At 39.6% G+C, this 19,421-nt stretch overlaps 2 protein-coding genes and 1 long non-coding RNA gene across 4 annotated transcripts; 1 reads left to right on the top strand and 2 right to left on the bottom strand.

Annotated features, from left to right (window-relative positions):
- Positions 1 to 1,059: 1,059 nt before the first annotated feature.
- Positions 1,060 to 8,645, top strand: LOC116294033 (E3 ubiquitin-protein ligase TRIM71-like). The gene is made up of 2 exons (XM_031701548.2): positions 1,060 to 1,858; positions 6,760 to 8,645. Exons 1-2 carry the CDS (start codon positions 1,079 to 1,081, stop codon positions 7,888 to 7,890), a joined length of 1,911 nt encoding a protein of 636 aa, XP_031557408.2. The 5' UTR covers positions 1,060 to 1,078; the 3' UTR covers positions 7,891 to 8,645.
- Positions 8,562 to 13,418, bottom strand: LOC148909930 (uncharacterized). 2 transcript variants are annotated; one of them, XR_016120268.1, is made up of 3 exons: positions 13,262 to 13,418; positions 10,535 to 10,653; positions 8,562 to 9,205 (listed from the first exon to the last, which is right to left on the bottom strand). It is a non-coding gene; the product is annotated as an uncharacterized LOC148909930 (long non-coding RNA). The 2 variants fall into 2 exon arrangements; XR_016120267.1 differs by lacking the exon at positions 13,262 to 13,418 and adding an exon at positions 10,749 to 10,903.
- A 1,714-nt stretch (positions 13,419 to 15,132) lies between these two features.
- Positions 15,133 to 18,987, bottom strand: LOC116294031 (uncharacterized). Its single transcript, XM_031701546.2, has one exon. The coding sequence runs from the start codon at positions 18,669 to 18,671 to the stop codon at positions 16,134 to 16,136; it is 2,538 nt and encodes an 845-aa protein (XP_031557406.2). The 5' UTR covers positions 18,672 to 18,987; the 3' UTR covers positions 15,133 to 16,133.
- Between the last annotated feature and the right edge of the window lie 434 nt (positions 18,988 to 19,421).

The raw sequence follows: 19,421 nt of genomic DNA, 5'->3' as shown, positions 1-19,421 counted from the left end.
TACCGACTGCAGTGGCGGATCCAGGACTTTAAGAGGGCGGGATTCATTTTTGCAAATCTCGGCACAACAATAACGTTCTCTTGCATCATAGTTAATACTTGCATCATCATTTTTCCCATGAGGCGCATCACTGGCCTAGGTGCGCTCCTGATAAGGATAACCTATCCACCAGTCCCATTTCATATTAAATCTCATGAGTTAGTACCATACTTTTATTTATTCATTTAAAAAAATATAAAAATTCCAAGGTACCAGCCGGTGGGGGGGGGGGGGGGGGGTTATTTGCACCCAACGAACCCCCCCTAAATCCCCCACAGGACTCATAACAAGGTAGTCAGCGTTTGACCACCATTTGGAGCAGACTAATTGAGAAAATAATTATTTGAGTAATTTAAGTTTAATTGCCCAATATTATTACAATAATATGATGAAATTGTGACGATATACCACACAAAAAAACAAAGGTTTACACTTAGGAGTGCTTGCATCAAAATCATCTAAGAACATTGAGAACAATTTTTATTCTGGTGATTATGGTACGATGACCTTAATTCGACTTGGTACAATGTTTTCCCATTACAGACCATGCGTCATTCTCCTGAGTATCATTTCTTTCTTTAACAGTAGCGCAGGAGAACACACGAGAATATGCTTACAAATCAAACAAAGAAGCTTATTCTCTAGGGTGAATAAGGTATATTTCCCGGCATGCATCTTAAAATGTAAAAGCCTTGCGTGACAATATCACGCAGGAAATGATTATTTAAAAGTCACGTGATCTAAATTCCAAGAAGCAGCGTGGCTTGGAGAACAAATAATCGCTGTCTAGTCTTACACGCCATGGATTCCTTCCTTGAAAACCTCAAAGAGAACGTACAGTGTTCCTTGTGTAATGATACACTTGCTGAACCTAAGATCTTGAAATGTTTCCACATATTTTGTAAGCCTTGTATCAAAAGGCACGCCGAGCTGATCGAGGATGTCGCCGTCTTCAAGTGTCCAAAATGTAAATCAGAAACTCCCTTACCACAAGAAAGCAGCTTGGATAGTCCTAAAAACAAGTCCGCTACACTCAAGAATGTCTCAAATTCTGACTACTATTGAGAGCGAAAAGGTTTGTTCTGTTTCTGATAGTCATTCAGCAGCAGTGTGGTATTGTTTTGATTGTGATCAATCGATCTGTGAAGACTGCCGCAAAAGCCATTCTATGTTTACTAGACATCACAAACTCATTCGTGTTAGTGACATGAAGAACGAAGACCACGAATCTATGCTAAAGAAGGAGAATAACTGCACAACCCACTTAAATGAAATATTGGAGCTCTATTGCGAAGATTGTGATGATATCATCTGTTTGAGCTGCTGGAAGACACGTCATAATAATCACAAGATCATGCCATTAGACAAGCTCGTCTTACTGAAAAAGGCATTGTTATACAAGCATCTACAAGTGCTGGAACAGTTGAGATTCAATGACAAGGAAAGGCAGGGTCAAGAAGAGATTGCTAACAAAATAAGAGAGGATGGAGAAAGAGCTAAAAGTGAAGTAAAAGAAAGCATACAGAGAATATTTGAAAGTTTACGTCAAAGTGAGAGCGAAATTCTGAAACAAATCGATAGCAAGATGGACAGAGCGACCAAAAACTTGAATATAATCCATCATATTCCAACCGTCAAGGAATACATCAATAATATAATGGAAAGAGGATTGGCAAGTGAAATGATGAACATTCAAGAGACAGAATCCTATGAGGATTTTATTTTTAGTCCAATCCAAAAATGTTCAGGATTCGCCTTCGTTCCTAACCAAACCTTGCTGCAACAAGTGAATACAGGGCTGGGAGAAATACAATCTTACATACATACATACATACATACTTTATTCGTCCTCTATAAGGCTTTTCAGAATAAAGGGCCTAATTAATTACAATTAAAATAATACTATATATAATTATATAAGAAGCAAAAAGAAAAGATCAAAGAATAAAGTAAATAAATAAATAGATAAATAAATTGTACATTTAAATTACATTAAGGTTTTAGAAAATCTGAAATAAGATGTTGTTTTAATGTCCGTTTAAAGTCTTTCACGGTTGAGCTCAACTTAAGGGCAGAGTCTAGTGAATTCCACAATTTGACAGTTCTATAGTAAAATGATCTTTGTCCAGTAGTCGTTCTGCAAAGAGGTATCTGCAGCTTTTGCGAGTTTCTTGTCGTACGCTGCGTGATGCTTGATCTTGGAATAAATCGCGAGCATAAGGAATCAGGGGCACACCCAGTCATGCATTTGAATGCCATAATTGCATTACGGTAGTGTAATTGCTGTCTGACGGGTAACCATCGTAGCTCTTTAAGAATAGGCGTGACGTGATCGTACTTTCTTTTGTTGCTAATGATACGGCATGCGAAGTTCTGCACAGCTTGGACTTTGTTCAGGTTACTCTCAGTGGTATTGCTCCACACATTAGAGCAATAGTAGAGCTTGCTGAAAACTAAGGCATTTATCATGGTTTTTAGAGTGTTTTGATCAAAGGCATGTTTTACTCGGTTAATCTGTCCCAAACGCGACATGCAACTAGACACTGTCGATTGTACATGATCTTTATACGTCAAGTTGGAATCAAGGAGAACTCCTAAATCCTTTACTGACTTGACAGGTGTAAGTTCTTTTCCCAGTAGCGTTAGACGAAAATCTTCCACTTTAGCAGTCATCACTTTGCTCCCAAAGATGATAAGTTTAGTTTTGTCGGGATTTAGAAGTAGGTATTTGTCGAGTGTCCAATTAGTTATTCTGAAAAGGTCTTGATTAAGTCTTGAAACAATATATTGTTGGTCCTGGAGATTGAAAGTAAGCAACAATTTGGTGTCGTCAACGTAACATTGAGTAGTACAATGTTCAGGAACGCTTGGGAGATCGTTTATATATATGCTAAAAAGCAATGGACCCAAGATACTTCCCTGTGGTACACCACAGGTCATAGGCAAACGGTCTGAGACTGCAGTTTGGATTCTGACGACTTGATAGCGTGAAGTAAGATAGCTGCGAAACCACTGAATGGCTAGAGGTGACAGTCCAACGTCCTGCAGTTTTGTCATAAGGATTTTATGATCAATGCTATCGAAGGCCTTACTCATGTCGAGCAGCACAGTAGCAGTAAGCTGTTTCTTATCGATGGCCTCGAGAATAGTATCGGTTGTTTGGATGACAGATGTCTCGGTTGAATTCCACTTTTTATTTCCGCTTTGCTTGGATGTTAAGCGTTGATTGGTTGATAAATATGAAGTTAACTGATCATGAGCGACTCTCTCACAAACCTTGGAAAACACTGGTAATAGTGAAATAGGCCTGTTGTTGTCTGGGATTTCGTGATCGCCATCCTTTGGAATAGGTACGACCTCGGCTATTTTCCAAGCGATGGGAAATTGTGCAGAGCTAAAAGTGGCGTTCACGATCGAAGTAATCGATGGTAAGATGACAGGGAGGCAGTCTTTTATAACGTGGAGAGGAATCTTATCTATTCCAGGAGCTTTGTTTGAAGCCATTGAGTTAATGATTTTTTGCACTTGATTACGACTCACGCGATTATCAAAGAAGAATTGTTCGGACTCGGGATACCCTCGAGGGACGAACGTGCTGTTGTTGGATTCACACTTGAATTGCTCTGCCAAGGCGTTAACTTTCTCAATTGTATTTGTGCCGACATTTGCAAAGAAAATATTAAATTCGTTGGCTACGATTTCGTTGTCCTTTGAATATGTTTTCTGAGAGGCAGACTTTTTGGGGATGCAACCATGAATTGCTTTCCACATGCTGTTAGTGTTGTTCTTGTTTTCTTTAATTTGTTGTGCCACAAACTCTTTCTCCGCCATGCGTATTTCTCTTTTGACCTCGCGGCTAAAATTCTTATACGCAGACCAGGCAAATGGGTCTTTAGTTTGCCTGAAATTACGCTTCCAATTATCTCTTGTTGCCATCAAATTGCGAATCTCATCAGTAATGTAGGGATTTGGTCGTCCTCGCATGCGAATTGTTTTCACTGGCGCGTGTTCCTCTAGGGGGGGGAGAGGAGGGGGGGAGGGGAGAGGGCAGGGGATGGGAAGAGGGGGGGTGGGGGGGGGGGAGAGATAAAGAAGAGGGATGGAAATCGGAAGGGGGGAGGGGGGAAGAAGGAGGTAGGTGGGGGGGGGATGAGGAAGTAGGGAAATGAAAGGGGTGGGTGTGAAGGAGAAAGGAGGGGGGCGAGGGAGTGGGCCGGGAGAGGAGGAAGGGAGAAAGGTAGTTGGGGTGTAAGGGGGAAGAGGGAGTGTGGAAAGAGGGGTGGGGGGGGAGGGAGTGGGGAGCGAAGGATAAGGTGGGGAAAAAGGGCTGAGAGGGGAAGAGGAGAGGTGAGGGGAGGGATAGGGGGGGGGGAGGGAAGGGGGGTGGGGAGGGGGTCGGGGGAGGGAGGGGGGGGTGAAAGCAGGGAGGGGTAGGAGGAGGGAAATAAGAGGGGGGGAGGAAAAATGAGGGATCTGGGAGGGGAGAGGGGGGGTGGGGTGGGTGGGGGGTGGGGGAGAAGGGTGGGTAGGAAAGAAGGGGGTGATGGGGGTATAGAGGGGAGGAAGAGGGAAGGGGAAGAGAAAAGGGGAGGGGGGGGCGAGAGGGAGGATGGAGGAGGAAGAAAGGGGGGTGAGAGGGGGGGGGGGTGGTGAGGTGGGGGAAGGGGGGGGGGAGTGGGTGGGGGAGAGGGGAAAAGTCCTTTTTCACAAACCACACTTCCGACATTGGAATGTTTTTTATTCAGCTGAGTGAGTTGATCCCGCGCAGTCTTCTTACGTTTCTCTATTCGCATTATTTCAAGACAGGATCGATCCCTGACGTAGAACCGACCGATTTGCCAGATGATCGTAATCCGGATAGCACAAACTGGCGGTGGTAAGGAGAAAAGGAACTGTTGAGATGCCTTGGGATGAATGGGAAAGAAAGAACGAAGCTAAAGGGTATTTGGGGCGGAACAAGATGGTCACGGCGAGGGCAGTAATGGTAGAGTAGACAAGTAGGGGCGTTGAAAAAGCGGAGTCACGGAGTGAGTAGAGAGTACTGGAGGGAAGTTTGGTGGGACAGTCCAGGATTGGGGCGAGTGAGGAGGGGGAAAGTGTGAGAAAGGTGAGGGGAGGGGAGGAGGGACGGGAAAAGGGGAAACGAGGGGGGCTTAAGGTGGAGTAGATGAGAGGGTCGGGGGGTAAAAGGTGAAGGGAGGCTAAGGGGGGGTAGGGGCGGACGGGCAACAAGGGGGAAAGAAGTGGGGAAGGTAAGGATAACATAAAGGGAAAAGGAAAAAGAGGGGGGTGGGAGGGAGAAAAGAGGGGGGGGAGAAAGAGGGAGAGGGGAGCGGAGGGGGTGGAGGAAGGGGAGGGTTGGAAGGGAAGGGGAGTGCGGGGAGTGATAAAAGGGAAGATTAAAAAGGAAAGGTGGGGGGAAGGTGGATAGAAGGGGGTGGTGAGAAAAGGTAAATGTAGTGTAGAGCGGAGGAGGAGGGATGAAGGTGAGAAAGAGGAAGGGAAATAGAGAATAAAAAGCAAAGGGGGGCAGGCGAAGAGGGGAGGATGATGGAAAGGAAAATGGGGGATGGGAGGTATGGGAGTAAGGGGGGGGGGCAAGGGTGGGGGGGAAGCTAAGGGGGTGGGAGAAACAAAGAGTGGCTGAAGGGAACAAAGGGGGGGGGTGGCAGGGGTGGGGAGGACAGGTGAAAAGGGGGGGGGGGATAGCGGGGAGTGTGAGGTGGGGGAAGGAAGAGAGCGGGAGGTGGGAAAGGGGGGTGGGAGTGCGGAAAAAAATATAAGAAGAAAAGAAAAGAAAGAAAGGGGGTGGGGGGGAGAGAGGGAAAGGAAGAAAGATAGAGAGGCATGGAGGAAGGGATAGAAATAGTGTAGAGGACTGGTATGCGAAGGGGGCGGAGAGGATGGGGGTAGGAGTGGGGCGAGTGTGGGAGGGGGAGGAAGGGATGTATGGGGGGACAGGCTATTAAGGGGAACAAGTGTGAAGGAGGGGAAAGTGGAGGAAAAACAGTAAGGGAGGATGTTATTAAACATTGAGTTAAAAGCGTACAATTTGTCATCAGGATCGTCGAAAACATCTAGGACTGACCAGGGTGCGAGTGCAATGTCATTCATGAATTTATCCGGGGAATACTCTTTAAAGGTCCTCGTTGTGACAAAGGTAGCTTGAGTGCGCGGCTTTTTCAAGCCCAGCTCAGCGTAAACAAGGTCATGGTCGCTTATCGATGAAGATAGCACTTTGGTGTCGAGAACATGTTTTGCATTTGACACAAGAATTACATCGATTAAGGATTCGGTGGAGTGAGTAATACGAGTAGGTTGAGTGACTATCTGATTCAAGTTGTAGGTAGAACAGAAGCTTATAAGTGCTTGGGAATCAGGCAGGTCGGACTGTAATAGGTTGCAATTTATGTCTCCAAGTATGTAAATTGGTTTATTTAGTAGCAATGCAGAGATTAGGCTTGGTCCTAAGTCGTTGTCAAGGCAAGCAATTGGAGATCCAGGAGGTCGATAGGTTGTGCAGACCACAAAGGACTTAAAACTGCGTACCTTAATTTCCATCCAAAGTTGGTGTAGCTCGCCATTTGATATGCCAGAGATTTCATTAAGCACTTTAGTTTTGAAGCTCTGCTTCACATAAGAACACACACCGCCGCCTCTTTTATTTTGACGGTCTACTCTAAAAACTCTAATCTTACTCTAATCTTACTCTAATCTTACTCTAAAACAGACCATACGATGAGTACTATTGAAGTGATGTCTGATCCAGTGGCTTTCAAACAGGGAAACCTGATGTTGATAACTAAAACCTCTGCAGGAGAACTCAATCACGATCCAGGCGATGTTATTGATGTTAAAATCAGCCCTGAAGATAATGTGGATATAAGAGAAAACTATGTGAGAACTGATGGTAAACTAGAAGTGGAGTTCATACCTAAAGTAGTTGGTCAACTGACAGCAGAGGTTCAAGTGAATGGGAATCATGTATCTAACAGTCCACTAGTGATGAACGTAGAATCCCAAGAAATGGAAATAGTGAAAGAGTTTAAGATGAAAGGAAGAAAAGTAGAAACTTTGGATATGAATGGGATAGCAGTGAATGAAGGAAACAGTAGAGTTGCTGTTGCAGATGGGTATTCTCACTGTGTTCATGTGTTCAACACTGATGGAGACCTGTTACTGACTTTTGGAGAGGGTCAGTTAAATAATCCTGAAGGATTAGCTTTTCAGAATGATACAGATCTAGTCATAGCGGACTGTGGTATGTATAGAATATGTATCACGAACACTGTGAAAGGAACGCAGATAAATATGTTTGGTGATAGTTATGGACAGGGCAATGGACAGTTAACTACACCACACGGAGTACACGTTGATGACGATGGGAACATCATTGTGTGTGATTTTGGTAATTATCGTGTTCAAGTCTTCACAAGAGACGGTGAATATCTATATCAGTTTGGCAGATCTCCCCAGTTGGGTCACTCACGACGAAGCCAGATTCATCCTGTCAGCGTAGTACAACATGGTGGACAGTTTTTCGTCAGTGATTCTGTTGAATGCGTTATTCATGTATACAAGAAGAAAGATGGTGTCTTGACTAGAATATCGACGATTGGCGAGAAAGGCAGTGCTGCTGGTCAGCTGAGTGAACCATGGGGCCTGGCTATTGATAATGACCATCATCTACTGGTCTGTGATCGTGGGAATAACCGCATCCAAAAGTTCACTCTGGATGGCCGTTTTGTTAAGAAAAGTGCCAACATACAGAAACCCTCTTATATGGCAGTTTTAAAAGATGGTCAGTTACTTGTAAGTACTTATTGTTCTGGTGTTTACTTCGTAAAATAATGCGAACTTGCACCTTTCCACAACGGCTATCCATCGAAACGAGCGACAGAATTTTATCCTTGAGTTCCCGAGGATGTCCATGAGTATATTGTTGTTTTTTAAAGGTTCTTAAGAGAGTCCTTGACATTTCAGGTCTAAACACGAACTCCAGATAATACATTTGCGCATGCGTGCATGTATTACGTTTTCGATAATTTTAGTAACACCAAGCATGCAAAGAAGACTTCAGATATCGTCAGAAGTACGGGGAAAAACTGTATATCATAGTTGTTAGTTGTGATATCGATTTAAATCGTATATCGTGCTCCCAAGATTTACAATCCATTTTTTTTTTCTTTTAGTATTTTTCAACCAATCAGAGCACGCAAAGCGAAGTGACTATATCATAATAGTATTGTATCTAAACAGACACATTTGCACATATAGTTTTGTGTTGCGCAGTATATATCAATAGTTTATAGAAAGGTTTTCGTATGACTGTGAAAAGCATTTGATTCAATGGAGAGTAAATTCTCGCGCAACATGATTGGTCTGGCGTATGTCTTGGCGAGTCACGACCGCGCTCCTGTCGCGAGCTTTTCACAGTCATACGAAAACTACTCCAGTGTTGATAATGAAACCCTATACAGAATTTTAAAAAATCGTATCTGGGGCAGGAATTTTGATATTAATTACGTTGATAATACAATAATTTTATTTAGTCAAGAAATTGGTCTATTGGAGCGTTAATACAAAATAAATTGTTTTAATTGCCAGGTAATCGGTTATTGAAGCGAATCTAGCCAATATTCCTTTTACCTTTGGACGTAATGTATTTTTTTTAAATTTGAGACCAGGTGTCACCTTCTTGGGAATAAGATTCTTTGAATAAGTTGTACCCATATTCATGTCTCTTCTCAGTCATGAACAATTGTTTAACAAAGAAATAATACTCTGACTAGGGAATTACACGTGGTTAGAAGTTAGAAAACATTACGTCCAAGGTTAAGAGGTCTATTTCTAGGCAGTCGTTAAGTATTCTAAATAAACTCCACAAATAATAATGAACTTTTGGGCTAGCTTTGTTTTAAACTTTACGCCTAAAGTAAGGGGATCTACATCTAGACCAACATGTTCAATTTAGGTTGTTTGTTGCCGAAGAGATGCTTCGCTTTTTTCGATATGGATCTTGCCAGGTGTCTATAGCACAGGTAGAACTGTAACAAAAGAGAGGGTAGCCTTCGCAGAATCCTTCACATTGATCATCACTTGAGCACCATTCTCCCAAAATATCACACTGGGCGTCACGCTTGATACGAACGTTTTGCTTCACATTCTGTAAAAAAAAATAGATAAAAATAAGACTTTTATGTTACTACTGCGAGCTTTCGGATTTCTTTTGTTTTTGTTTTCTTTTGTTTTCTTTTTTTTCTCTTTTTTTTTTTTTTTTTTTTTTTTTTTTTGATTGGTGGGTTTTTAAGTGATAAAAGTCTTTGAATATCATCCGCTCCAAATGTCAAAATTCGGTATGAAAAAGAAGATCGTTGAACCGTACTTTGCTTATCCAATCAGAATGCGGTGACGGTAGTCGGGTACACGAACGTTTTGCAGAGGTAACTAGTGAAATTAATATTTGTCTATAAACCTAATCTCTGTTTTGCTCTTTCAAGTGCCATTCCCAAAATATCTTTATTATCTTGTTCTTAAGCTTAAGCTTTTCCGTCAAAACAAAAGACTAGTGCTCAAGCGAATGCTATGTGCTCTGAAATGGGAAAATTCGGGTTCATATAAGCTATTCATTTCATAATAGACTTTGTCATAATATCACTTCGCATGAACATCGCGTTGTCCATATTGAATTAATTATCTAACAGATAAATCAAAATTAATGACATCTTAAAATTTGCTTTCCCATGTGGGACTCACTTACTCAACTGCGCATGACCAAAAACAAATAATTAAACAATCAACTTGTTATTCCAATTATAACATAGCTTTTGAAAACTCCGTTTCTAATCAAATCCTTCATGACCTAAACTACAATATAACTGCTTTCCAACTGTGCGCGCGCGCTGAGTTTGAAGCGTCATTTTATGGTCCAAAAACTTTAAATATAGTTTAATGGTTTTGAAATGAATATCATTATTACCCAAAAAAACAAAGCACTAGCGCATTCAATAAATGCAAAACAAATTTATTTCTATGCAACTCAGCAATGTCTTAACTTTGGGAAACTTCTAGAACTACTTTATATATTATTTATCTAATCTGCATGACCAAAAAATAATTAAAGAATCTAAGTCATTCGATAACTTACACAGCATTTCCTCCTCACTGACAACGAAATTATTTTACTGTTGGATTGATTGAGAAAATAGTTTTTAGATATTGGTATATCTAAATTGGAAGCACATATTTGCATTAATTTCCTTTTAAATATAGTCGCAAGTTTTCAAAAGCGAATGGTTTTGAAGAAATATGGCTTTTGGCTGTCAAAACAGGAGAAAATATTTGGTTCGTGATTTGACATAAACTCTTGTGTCACCAAAAAAAATTTTTTTTTCATTTTTCTAAAAGATCTGGTATATTCTCTAGCCTAACTGTGAGCTTGTAACACGTCTATGCTTATGTTTTCTGTAATTCTATCTGAATGTAAACCACTTACTTTGGGGATGAGGTGCCTTGCTGCAGCGAGTCCTACTGTAAGAAGAACAGCAATTATGACCAAACTTTTGCGGTTCATAACGTCAAATTTTGTCAGTCCAAACACTTAAAGCCTTAAATCTAAATAAGAAGAAATAAAAACATAACTTAATTAGCCGCTAAAATAATCTTGTCAATTGAAACTAAAGATTAATCGTAGGCTTGGGAAAGGTTACCTTTGCAACAGTGCGTCGTGTGATGTTATGATGAAAAGGTCCAAGTGCTGCCCCCTTTATTGGATGGCTTTCAGATAATTATAAGTGTAATGTAACGTGGGTGGTTAATTAGCTTGGCAAGTATTTTCAGATCTTTAGTCATTATAATTAATGAAATCAAAACCTCCAAGATCACTTTTTGTCGTAAATAAAAGCTGCATGGGAGAAAGCCAGTCAAGTGTTGCATATTAAAGATGATTGATAGCGTGAAGGCATTTAATTAGGATAACTGCTTTACCTGAGACAAACAAATTCCGTGATGTTAATTAATGCTTGCCTTGTTGGCAAGATTTGCAACGATAGGTAAGGTAGTTGGGGATATTTGTCTGTACTATAATTAATTCAGACTTGATACTCAAAGAATTTCAGTTAACAAGTTAATAAATCTGGTGTCATTATTCAAAGGACCATAACCTTGGAGCAGAGAAAAGAATTGTGTACAAGAAAATCCTTGCCTTTGGCAAAATTTTAATAGATAAACCGGGAAATTAAATCTGTAATCAGTTTGATTTAGAGTCGAAGAAGTTCAGTTAACACGTTAATGAATCTGATGTCATCTTCAAAGAACCTTTAAGTTGAGCAGAGAATGAGGGAAAATGTGTGCCAAAATGACTCGTCTTTTTATCCAAATATATTTGTGTTTAAGAGTATTTTTATTCAATAAATACGTTTCTCTGTTTCTCCTCTATTTTAGATTTTTTACAAAATGTTGTAGCACTTATAATTTATAAGCATAATCCAAGCAACGACATTCTGATGTAAACGCCTGATTGATGTGCTGCTGCATTTTGCAAACACATGTATTTGTAGAGTGCATGCACTAAAACCGTGAACATTAATAGTAAATAGTACTAATTAGTACTATTTCATACAGAATCCTTTGTTTTCTATTGTTTATTTATTACCATTTAGTACTAAAAGTTAGTATTTGTTTCACGGATTTAGTGTGAGCACTCTATATAATCAATGACAAAAACTAGAAATTGTTTTTTCTTGGTTAATCAGTATGTAATAAAACCTAGTCGACCTAAGAAATTAGACCTAAATATTTAAACTATTGATTATTGTCATCAAATCTCCATTAAAAAAGTTGATCATTTTTTAATTGCTTCGTGGAGTATCGATGTCAAGATCTAGAACCTTGTCAAAACTGCATCAAAAAAACAAAAATAGACTGTTAGGATTGCTTGGGATGGAATTGCTTAAAGTTAACCTAACCCCCGATACAATACTTTCAGTAGAGTGCACGCACTAAACCCGTGAAACATATTTAGTACTAATTAGTAGTAATTCATACAGAATCCTTTGTTTCCTATTGTTTGAGTATCACTATTTAGTACTAAAAATTAGTATTTGTTTCACGGGTTTAGCGCGAGCACTCTATTGATTCTACGTAAAGTGAATAGTTGAATGCTGAAATATTTCTTCATTTGAACGTTGCGTCTTTGAGTTATGAAGGTTAATACTTCCAATATGTTACTGACTGTGACGTCACCACAGGCTTTTGATTGTATTTGTTTTAATTTTCAATACCAAACACTAGCCATTATGAGACATCTGATTTACAATAAACATTGTGGAAACCTTGAGTATAATAATGATTCTTTTTAAAAACTGTTTGTATGAACCAGTCAAAATTTGTATAATTCATTAAGCCTGGGGTGACATCACAGTCAGTAACATATTGGAAGTATAAACCTTTATAACTTAAAGACGCAACATTCAAATGAAGAAATATTTCACCCTTCAATTATTTACTTTATGTAGAATCAATACTGAAAGTATTTTATCAGGGGTTAGAGCACTTTAAGTAGGAACACCATGATAGAAAAACATAATTGGATCGGAAAGAATATTTGCGCTTGACGAGAATCAAAGGTGCGTCCTACCATGACACTAAAATGGCTTCCCGTGGTTAACGTACGTGTTTTAAAAAACATCTGGGGAACGTATGTGTAAAAACATATATTATAGAGTTATTTTGGAACAACAGCATGGTATCGTAGCCTTGCTTGTTCTGCATGTGCTTGTCCGACAAGTCCAATTGTATAGTATTTCCTTGAAAATATTTGTGTCCGTTAAACCCACAATGACCTGCTACCGCTACTGCTACTGCGAAATGTTTTATTATCTCACCTCCTCCTCAAACGCTTTTGGAAACCGCGTTATATTGAATGGTGGCTCAAGTCTTGTGAAAAATTATAGTGACAAAGCTGTCTAGAAGCCAAAACCAGGTCAAAGTAATATTCTTCTAATAAAGATTGGGCTAAGCATTGATCAAGGAGTCAATATTTCTTTTAGAGTATGAAAATATTAATTTTCGGTCATTTATTGTGTTTGCAATTGCCTTGGATTTCAACATGCTAAAGCTTACTGAAAAATAAACATCCAGGTCAAGATTTCTACTTTTTACTGTATGAAGTACCATTTTTCTATCTACCAAATTAAGATACAATGATTCCGAGATGAAATACCTTTCTCCATAAGTCAAGCACCCTACAGCGAAAATCCTTTGTTGAACGCCCGCTGTTTTACGCATTAGTTCAGATGGAGACGTTTAAAAACCTAATAATCTCGTTATACGGATGCATTAAGACCAACTTAAAACGTGTTGAAAAGCGTTGGTCTAAGTGCCCAGCAGTGAGGGTGATTGATCTTTCTATTGATGCACACCATCATGTCGGTTGGGGCCTTGCAAAGACCTAAAGTGATTTCGAATTACGGTATACTCGTTCTCACCCTGTGTTGATAAATTTCGTTATAACAACGCAAGGTCAATCTTTTTTCTGCGGAGGCACATTTTTTGTGTGCAGATGAGATGAATTGGAGAGGGGGTGCTGAGTAGATTTTCATCGTTTTCCTGTATTTTACTTTATCTTTTACAAACTTTCTCAATACACACAAATATTCTTTTGTTTTCCTACTACTTGGATTCTTTTGCAAGTCCTTTTCAGTAATGTAAAATACTTTTTCACTGGTCAACTCACGTTTGCCGTGAAATTAAGGCCCCGTCCAAACGTATCCGGAAATTTGTGTATCCGCAATTTTTTTTTTTTTTTTTTTGCGAATACGGGTTGCGTCCACACGTGTCCGGAAATGTTTGTATTCGTTATCCGAAAATTTTCGAAAACGGTCTCCAGAGTGGAAATTTTCGAATACGCTCCGAATACGGATACGTGTGGACGGTCGTATCCGCAAATTTTGGAATACGCTGACGTAAATACGATTTTGCGCATGCTCAATAAGAAAAACTATCCGTCAAAGGGACTAGGCACTAGCGTGCATCAGAGCAGATCAAGAAATTTCCGGATACGCGTGGACAGTGAAAACGATTTGAAAACGATTCGAATACGCTGCGTGTGGACGCTAACATTTTCGTATCCCCGTGTGGACGGGGCCTAAATCTAAAACTCTCTACTGAAGGTCGAACTGTTGCGGGAGCCCTGGTTCAGTAAATTTTAGGAGAAAAAAGGCCTTCAAAAAATGTCCTTGAATATATTAAACATCTGAACAGTAGACTAGAAAAAAAACATAATTTTGAAAGAAAACTTTGATACTTTTTAAATAATTGAATAAAGGATGTTTTGGACTTGTGATATTTCTGGCGAAAATCTATTGCATGCCTTGAACATTATTTGTACATGATGAAAGGAACTGCACACGCACGAGGAAGCATTCACACATTAGCATGTACAACAGACAAGAACCGTTAATGAGCAAATGAGTACTAGTACAACCGAGTCTGCTTGGTAATTGCGCGATCCAAATATACACCAAGCCAACAAAAATATTCGCTGGTTCAATTCTACAAATATTACAGTTTAGGATGTACCCAAGAATCTTCCAGTAGTTCTATCCTAGGACATTCAAAAGCTGGGCTTCATGAAGGCATTTTCAAACAAATATCGCTCGAACAAGATCTGTTGCTATCAAATATGGTGAGTAATGCTAGCTGTGGATATATAACTTGCCAAACCAAATATTCATATTCTGTAGAAACCTGCTTTATGCTGCAGGCAGTTCTAGATATTAGGATACGATTTTTAAACAACTTTTAGTGGAACTGTGATCAGTAATGAATCGTTGGGTTAGATAATAGTAAATATTACAACAACTCATATCAAGTGTAATTCTAAAAATTTCATAAGATTGTAATTACGTGTTTTAAATGCATTCGGTTTGCTTTCTCGCCATCAATGGCTCCCAGGGTTTACTTTTTTGGGGGAGGGGAGGTAGCCAAAGGTCGGGGGGGGGGGGGGGGGGAGAAAATTTCGGTGATAACGTCCCCCTCCAATTCCACAGAAACCCCACCATTATATAAGTCATTAAGTAAATTGTCGAAAAGGAAGTTTATTGGTATTTATTTATTTAGACACACTTTAGATCGATAATGAGAAAATTTACAGTCGGCCATTGTCCCTACATTTCTTATTTATGTTTTTCTCGTATATCTCAGCACACAATATAATAACCTATAAATAATATACATTGGATGCATAAATAAATAAATAATAAATACGTCTACAGGGCCCGGTTGTACGAAGGGTGGATAGCACTATCCGGTGGATAAATGTATTGGATAACAGCATCGACTTATCCACTGGATAAGGATTTATCCTTTGGATAGCGCTATCCAGGCTTCGTACAACCGGGCCCAGAGCTATAAAACTAGCAAATAAAATCAATGAATAAAAAAACTATGAAAATCGTCACCTAGAAAATAAAAAACCTAAACTCGTAAAAGTTAACTAAAGAATTCTTACAATGTATGTTTTCCACTTAGCAATAGCATTCCATGCAATTATTCTAGTCCCAAGAGCATTCTGGTTTAGCTTGGGTACAAATGATACCGCATAAGTCAAAATGAACAAAAGGTATTCGTACCCAAGCTAGACCACAATGCACCATGTTTGCTATCTCACGACCCAAGCTAGACCATGATGCACTGTCATCGCTATCTCACGACCCAAGCGAGACCACAATGCACTATAGTTGCTATCTCAAGACCCAAGCTAGACCACAATGCACCATGTTTGCTATCTCACGACCCAAGCTAGACCACAATGCACCATCTTCGCTATCTCACGACCCAAGCTAGACCATAATGCACCATCCTCGCTATCTGACAACCCAAGCTAGACCATAATGCATTATGTTTGCTATCTGACGACCCAAGCTAGACCATAATGCATTATGTTTGCTATCTGACGACCCAAACTAGACCATAATGCATTATGTTTGCTATCTGACGACCCAAGCTAGACCATAATGCACTATGTTTGCTATCTCACGACCCAAGCTAGACCACAATGCACCATGTTTGCTATCACACGAAAGGTCTATAGATCACTTTCTACGCGTGCGCGCAGATCTCCGAGTAGGTGTCCCAAGCACCGTCTCATTTTCTGTGTTCAAAATCCTATTTACCACATACAAACCAGATCGAAAAGTAGTGACCAGTAGGCTACCATCATTTAACACCGTTACAAAGCGCGGATCTTTGAGTTTATCACGTGTTATTCCTACAAAACGGCCATCCAGTGTGAACTTTTGGATGCGGTTATTCCCACGATCACAGACCAGTAGATGATGGTCATTATCAATAGCCAGGCCCCATGGTTCACTCAGCTGACCATCAGCACTTCCTTTACCACCAATTGTCGATATTTTAGTCAGGACACCGTCTTTTTTCTCAAATACGTGAATGACATTATTCGTATAGTCACTCACGTAAAACCGTCCAAAGTATGTTACAGCGCTGACTGGATGAAAATTGTCCTCTTTGGTCAAACCAAAATGATATTGATATTTCCCATCTCTTGTGAAGACTTGAACACGTTCATTATGGAAGTCACATGCAACAATAACATTATCATCGTCATCAACGTGTACTCCATAGGAATCGTTGAATTCCCCTTCACCTTTACCAAGCTTACCAAATTTATTTACCAATGTACCTGTAGTAGTGTTCACTATACATAATCTGTAATTACGATTATCTGCTATGACCAAGTCTGTCTCATTCAAAAATGCTAATCCTTCTGGTTTCAGCAAATGTCTTTCTCCACTTCCCTTTCTACCATACCTTAGCAAAAGATCTCCATCAGTGTTGAACACATGCACAGAACTGTGAGACTCGTAAGCAACTGCTACTTTGCTATTCTTTTTGTTAACAGCGACACCTGTTAACGTACGAGATTCTACACTCACGCCTTTCATCTTAAACTCTCTTGTTATTCCCATCTTCTGTGGCTTCACATTTATCACTAGTGGACTGTTAGATACATTATTCCCATTCACTTGAACCTCTACTATCAGTTGACCAACTACTTTAGGCATGAACTCCACTTCTAGTTTACCATCAGTTCTCACATAGTTTTCTTTTATTTCCACATTATCTTCAGGGCTGATTTTAACATCAATAACATCACCTGGATCATGATTGGGTTCTCCTGCAGAGGTTTTGGTTATCAGCGTCAGCTTTTCTTTCCTTAGAGCTTCTGGTTCAGATGCCACTTCAACTTTACTCATCGTATGGTCTGTTTTAGAGTAAGACTGTATTTCTTCCAGTTCTGTATTTACTTGTTGAAAAAAGGCTTGGTTAATAACATCACCTGGATCATGACTGGGTTCTCCTGCAGAGGTTTTGGTTATCAACTTCAGCTTTTCTTTCCTTAGAGCTTCTGATTCAGATGTCACTTCAACAGTACTCATCGTATGGTTTTTTTTAGAGTAAGACGGTATTTCTTCCAGTTCTGTATTTACTTGTTGAAGAAAGGTTTGGTCCGTAACATGGTCTGTTTTTAACTTTGTTTGTATTTCACCGATACTGGAAACCATCTGTCCACGTTTCAAGAAATCTTCGTTGGGAACGAAAACAATCTCTGAGATATTGTTCTTTTGAATAGGGACAAAAATATAATCCTCATAGGATTCTGTTTCTTGAATGTTGACCATTTCACTTGCCAATCCTCTTTCCATTATATTATTGATGTATTCCTTGACAGCTGGAATATGATGGATTATATTCAAGTTTCTGATCGCTCTGTCCATCTTGCTATAGATTTGCTTCAACAACTCTTGTTCATTTCGTATTAAATTATTTATAACTTCCTTTGTTTTGTCCTTCACTTCTTGAATGGCTTTTTGTCCGTTTTGTGTGATAAACAAAGCAATATTTTTCTGTTCTTGTACTTCCTGTTCATTTAACATTAACTTATCCAGTGCTTCCGAGTGCTTAGATAATATTTCTCTCTTCAAAGAAGCAAATGTGTCTAGCGATGTCAAATCGTGTTCTCTGTGTTCCTGCTTCATGCAAAACACACAGACCAACACATTACAAGTACGACAAAACACCTCAACTCTTTGCCCAATACGACAGCTACTACAATCGCCTTCCCTTTTAAGGATAAATTCAAGGTCTTCTAGCTTTAATTCGTCGAGGTTTATGACCATATGACTGTCAATAAAAGTTTTATGATTCTTCAAACATTCGTCACACATCGAACGACTGCAATCGAAGCAATACCAAGATGCTGGAGAATGACTCTCAGAAACAGAACAAATCTTCCTACCTTCTGCTAAAGTCACAACATTCAAAATCCTTGAATGTAGAACACTTGATTTCAGATCTTTGAGGCTGCATAATTTTGACGGAAGAGTTAGTAATTCACATGTATGACACAGTTTTTCTTGTGGTAAGAGAATGTCTGATTTACATCGAGGACACTTGAAGACATGGACTTCCTCGATCAGCTCGGCGTGTCTTTTTATGCAAGGATCACAAAATGTGTGAAAACATTTCAAGATCTTGGGTTCAATAAGAGTATTATTGCACAAGGAACATTGGACATCTTTTTTGAGGTTTTCAAGGAAGGATTCCATGTCGAGTAAACAACCTTTTCTGGAACGAATTTCTTTCTTGGAATTGTGAGCGTGACTCTCAGGGCCAGTCGTAATTTCTCGGAAATTTTGTGTCACGCAAGGTCAGCCGGGATAGCTACTATGTTTCTTCATCTTCTTTTAGAGACTCATTCCATGTCGGTCCCAGCCGGATTTTTGTATGCACTTATTTCTAAGAACGTTGTCGGTCCGAGATCTGAGATTAAACAGAATTTTTGTTCTTTTAATATTTTTTCTGGCTAAAGTACGAAGAATCACATTTCTAACTCAAAGGCCAATCTATAGCTACTTCGTTGTTCGGCTGTGAATATATTAAAATTTGCAGCGATTTCAGATCTTCGACCGACAAAGTTTTTTGATATAGGTGTATCGATACCATTAAAGCCAACGGTGTTAAAGGCAGGTCAAATTGGAAAAAAGAAGCATTATTTATTTGTTTATTACCTATCAAGTTATATTATAGCAAGTCGAGTCTAAACCAAGTTTTTTTTGGCTTGCATGATATAATTATGATTGGTTAGGATTCCAAACACTGACACTATTATTTATTCTTATGCTTTCATTTTTAATTAAATTAAATGAAACATATTTTGCCGCCATTTGCATTGCTACGCAGCCACCCCAGACAAAAATCGCGACGTGCAATTTGCAATAGACTGCAGTCAAGCAAACACGTTGACGTCATTTACACGCGTTTGGATCGGCTTGGATAGGCCCAGTTGAGTGTGGCTC

The sequence above is a fragment of the Actinia tenebrosa genome, unplaced genomic scaffold (assembly GCF_029948245.1).
Source record: "Actinia tenebrosa isolate PJP-AT-01 unplaced genomic scaffold, QUT_ActTen_1.0 PGA_scaffold1__47_contigs__length_23844297, whole genome shotgun sequence".
NCBI lineage: Eukaryota > Metazoa > Cnidaria > Anthozoa > Actiniaria > Actiniidae > Actinia > Actinia tenebrosa.
This window is presented reverse-complemented; position numbering and strand designations above follow the sequence as displayed.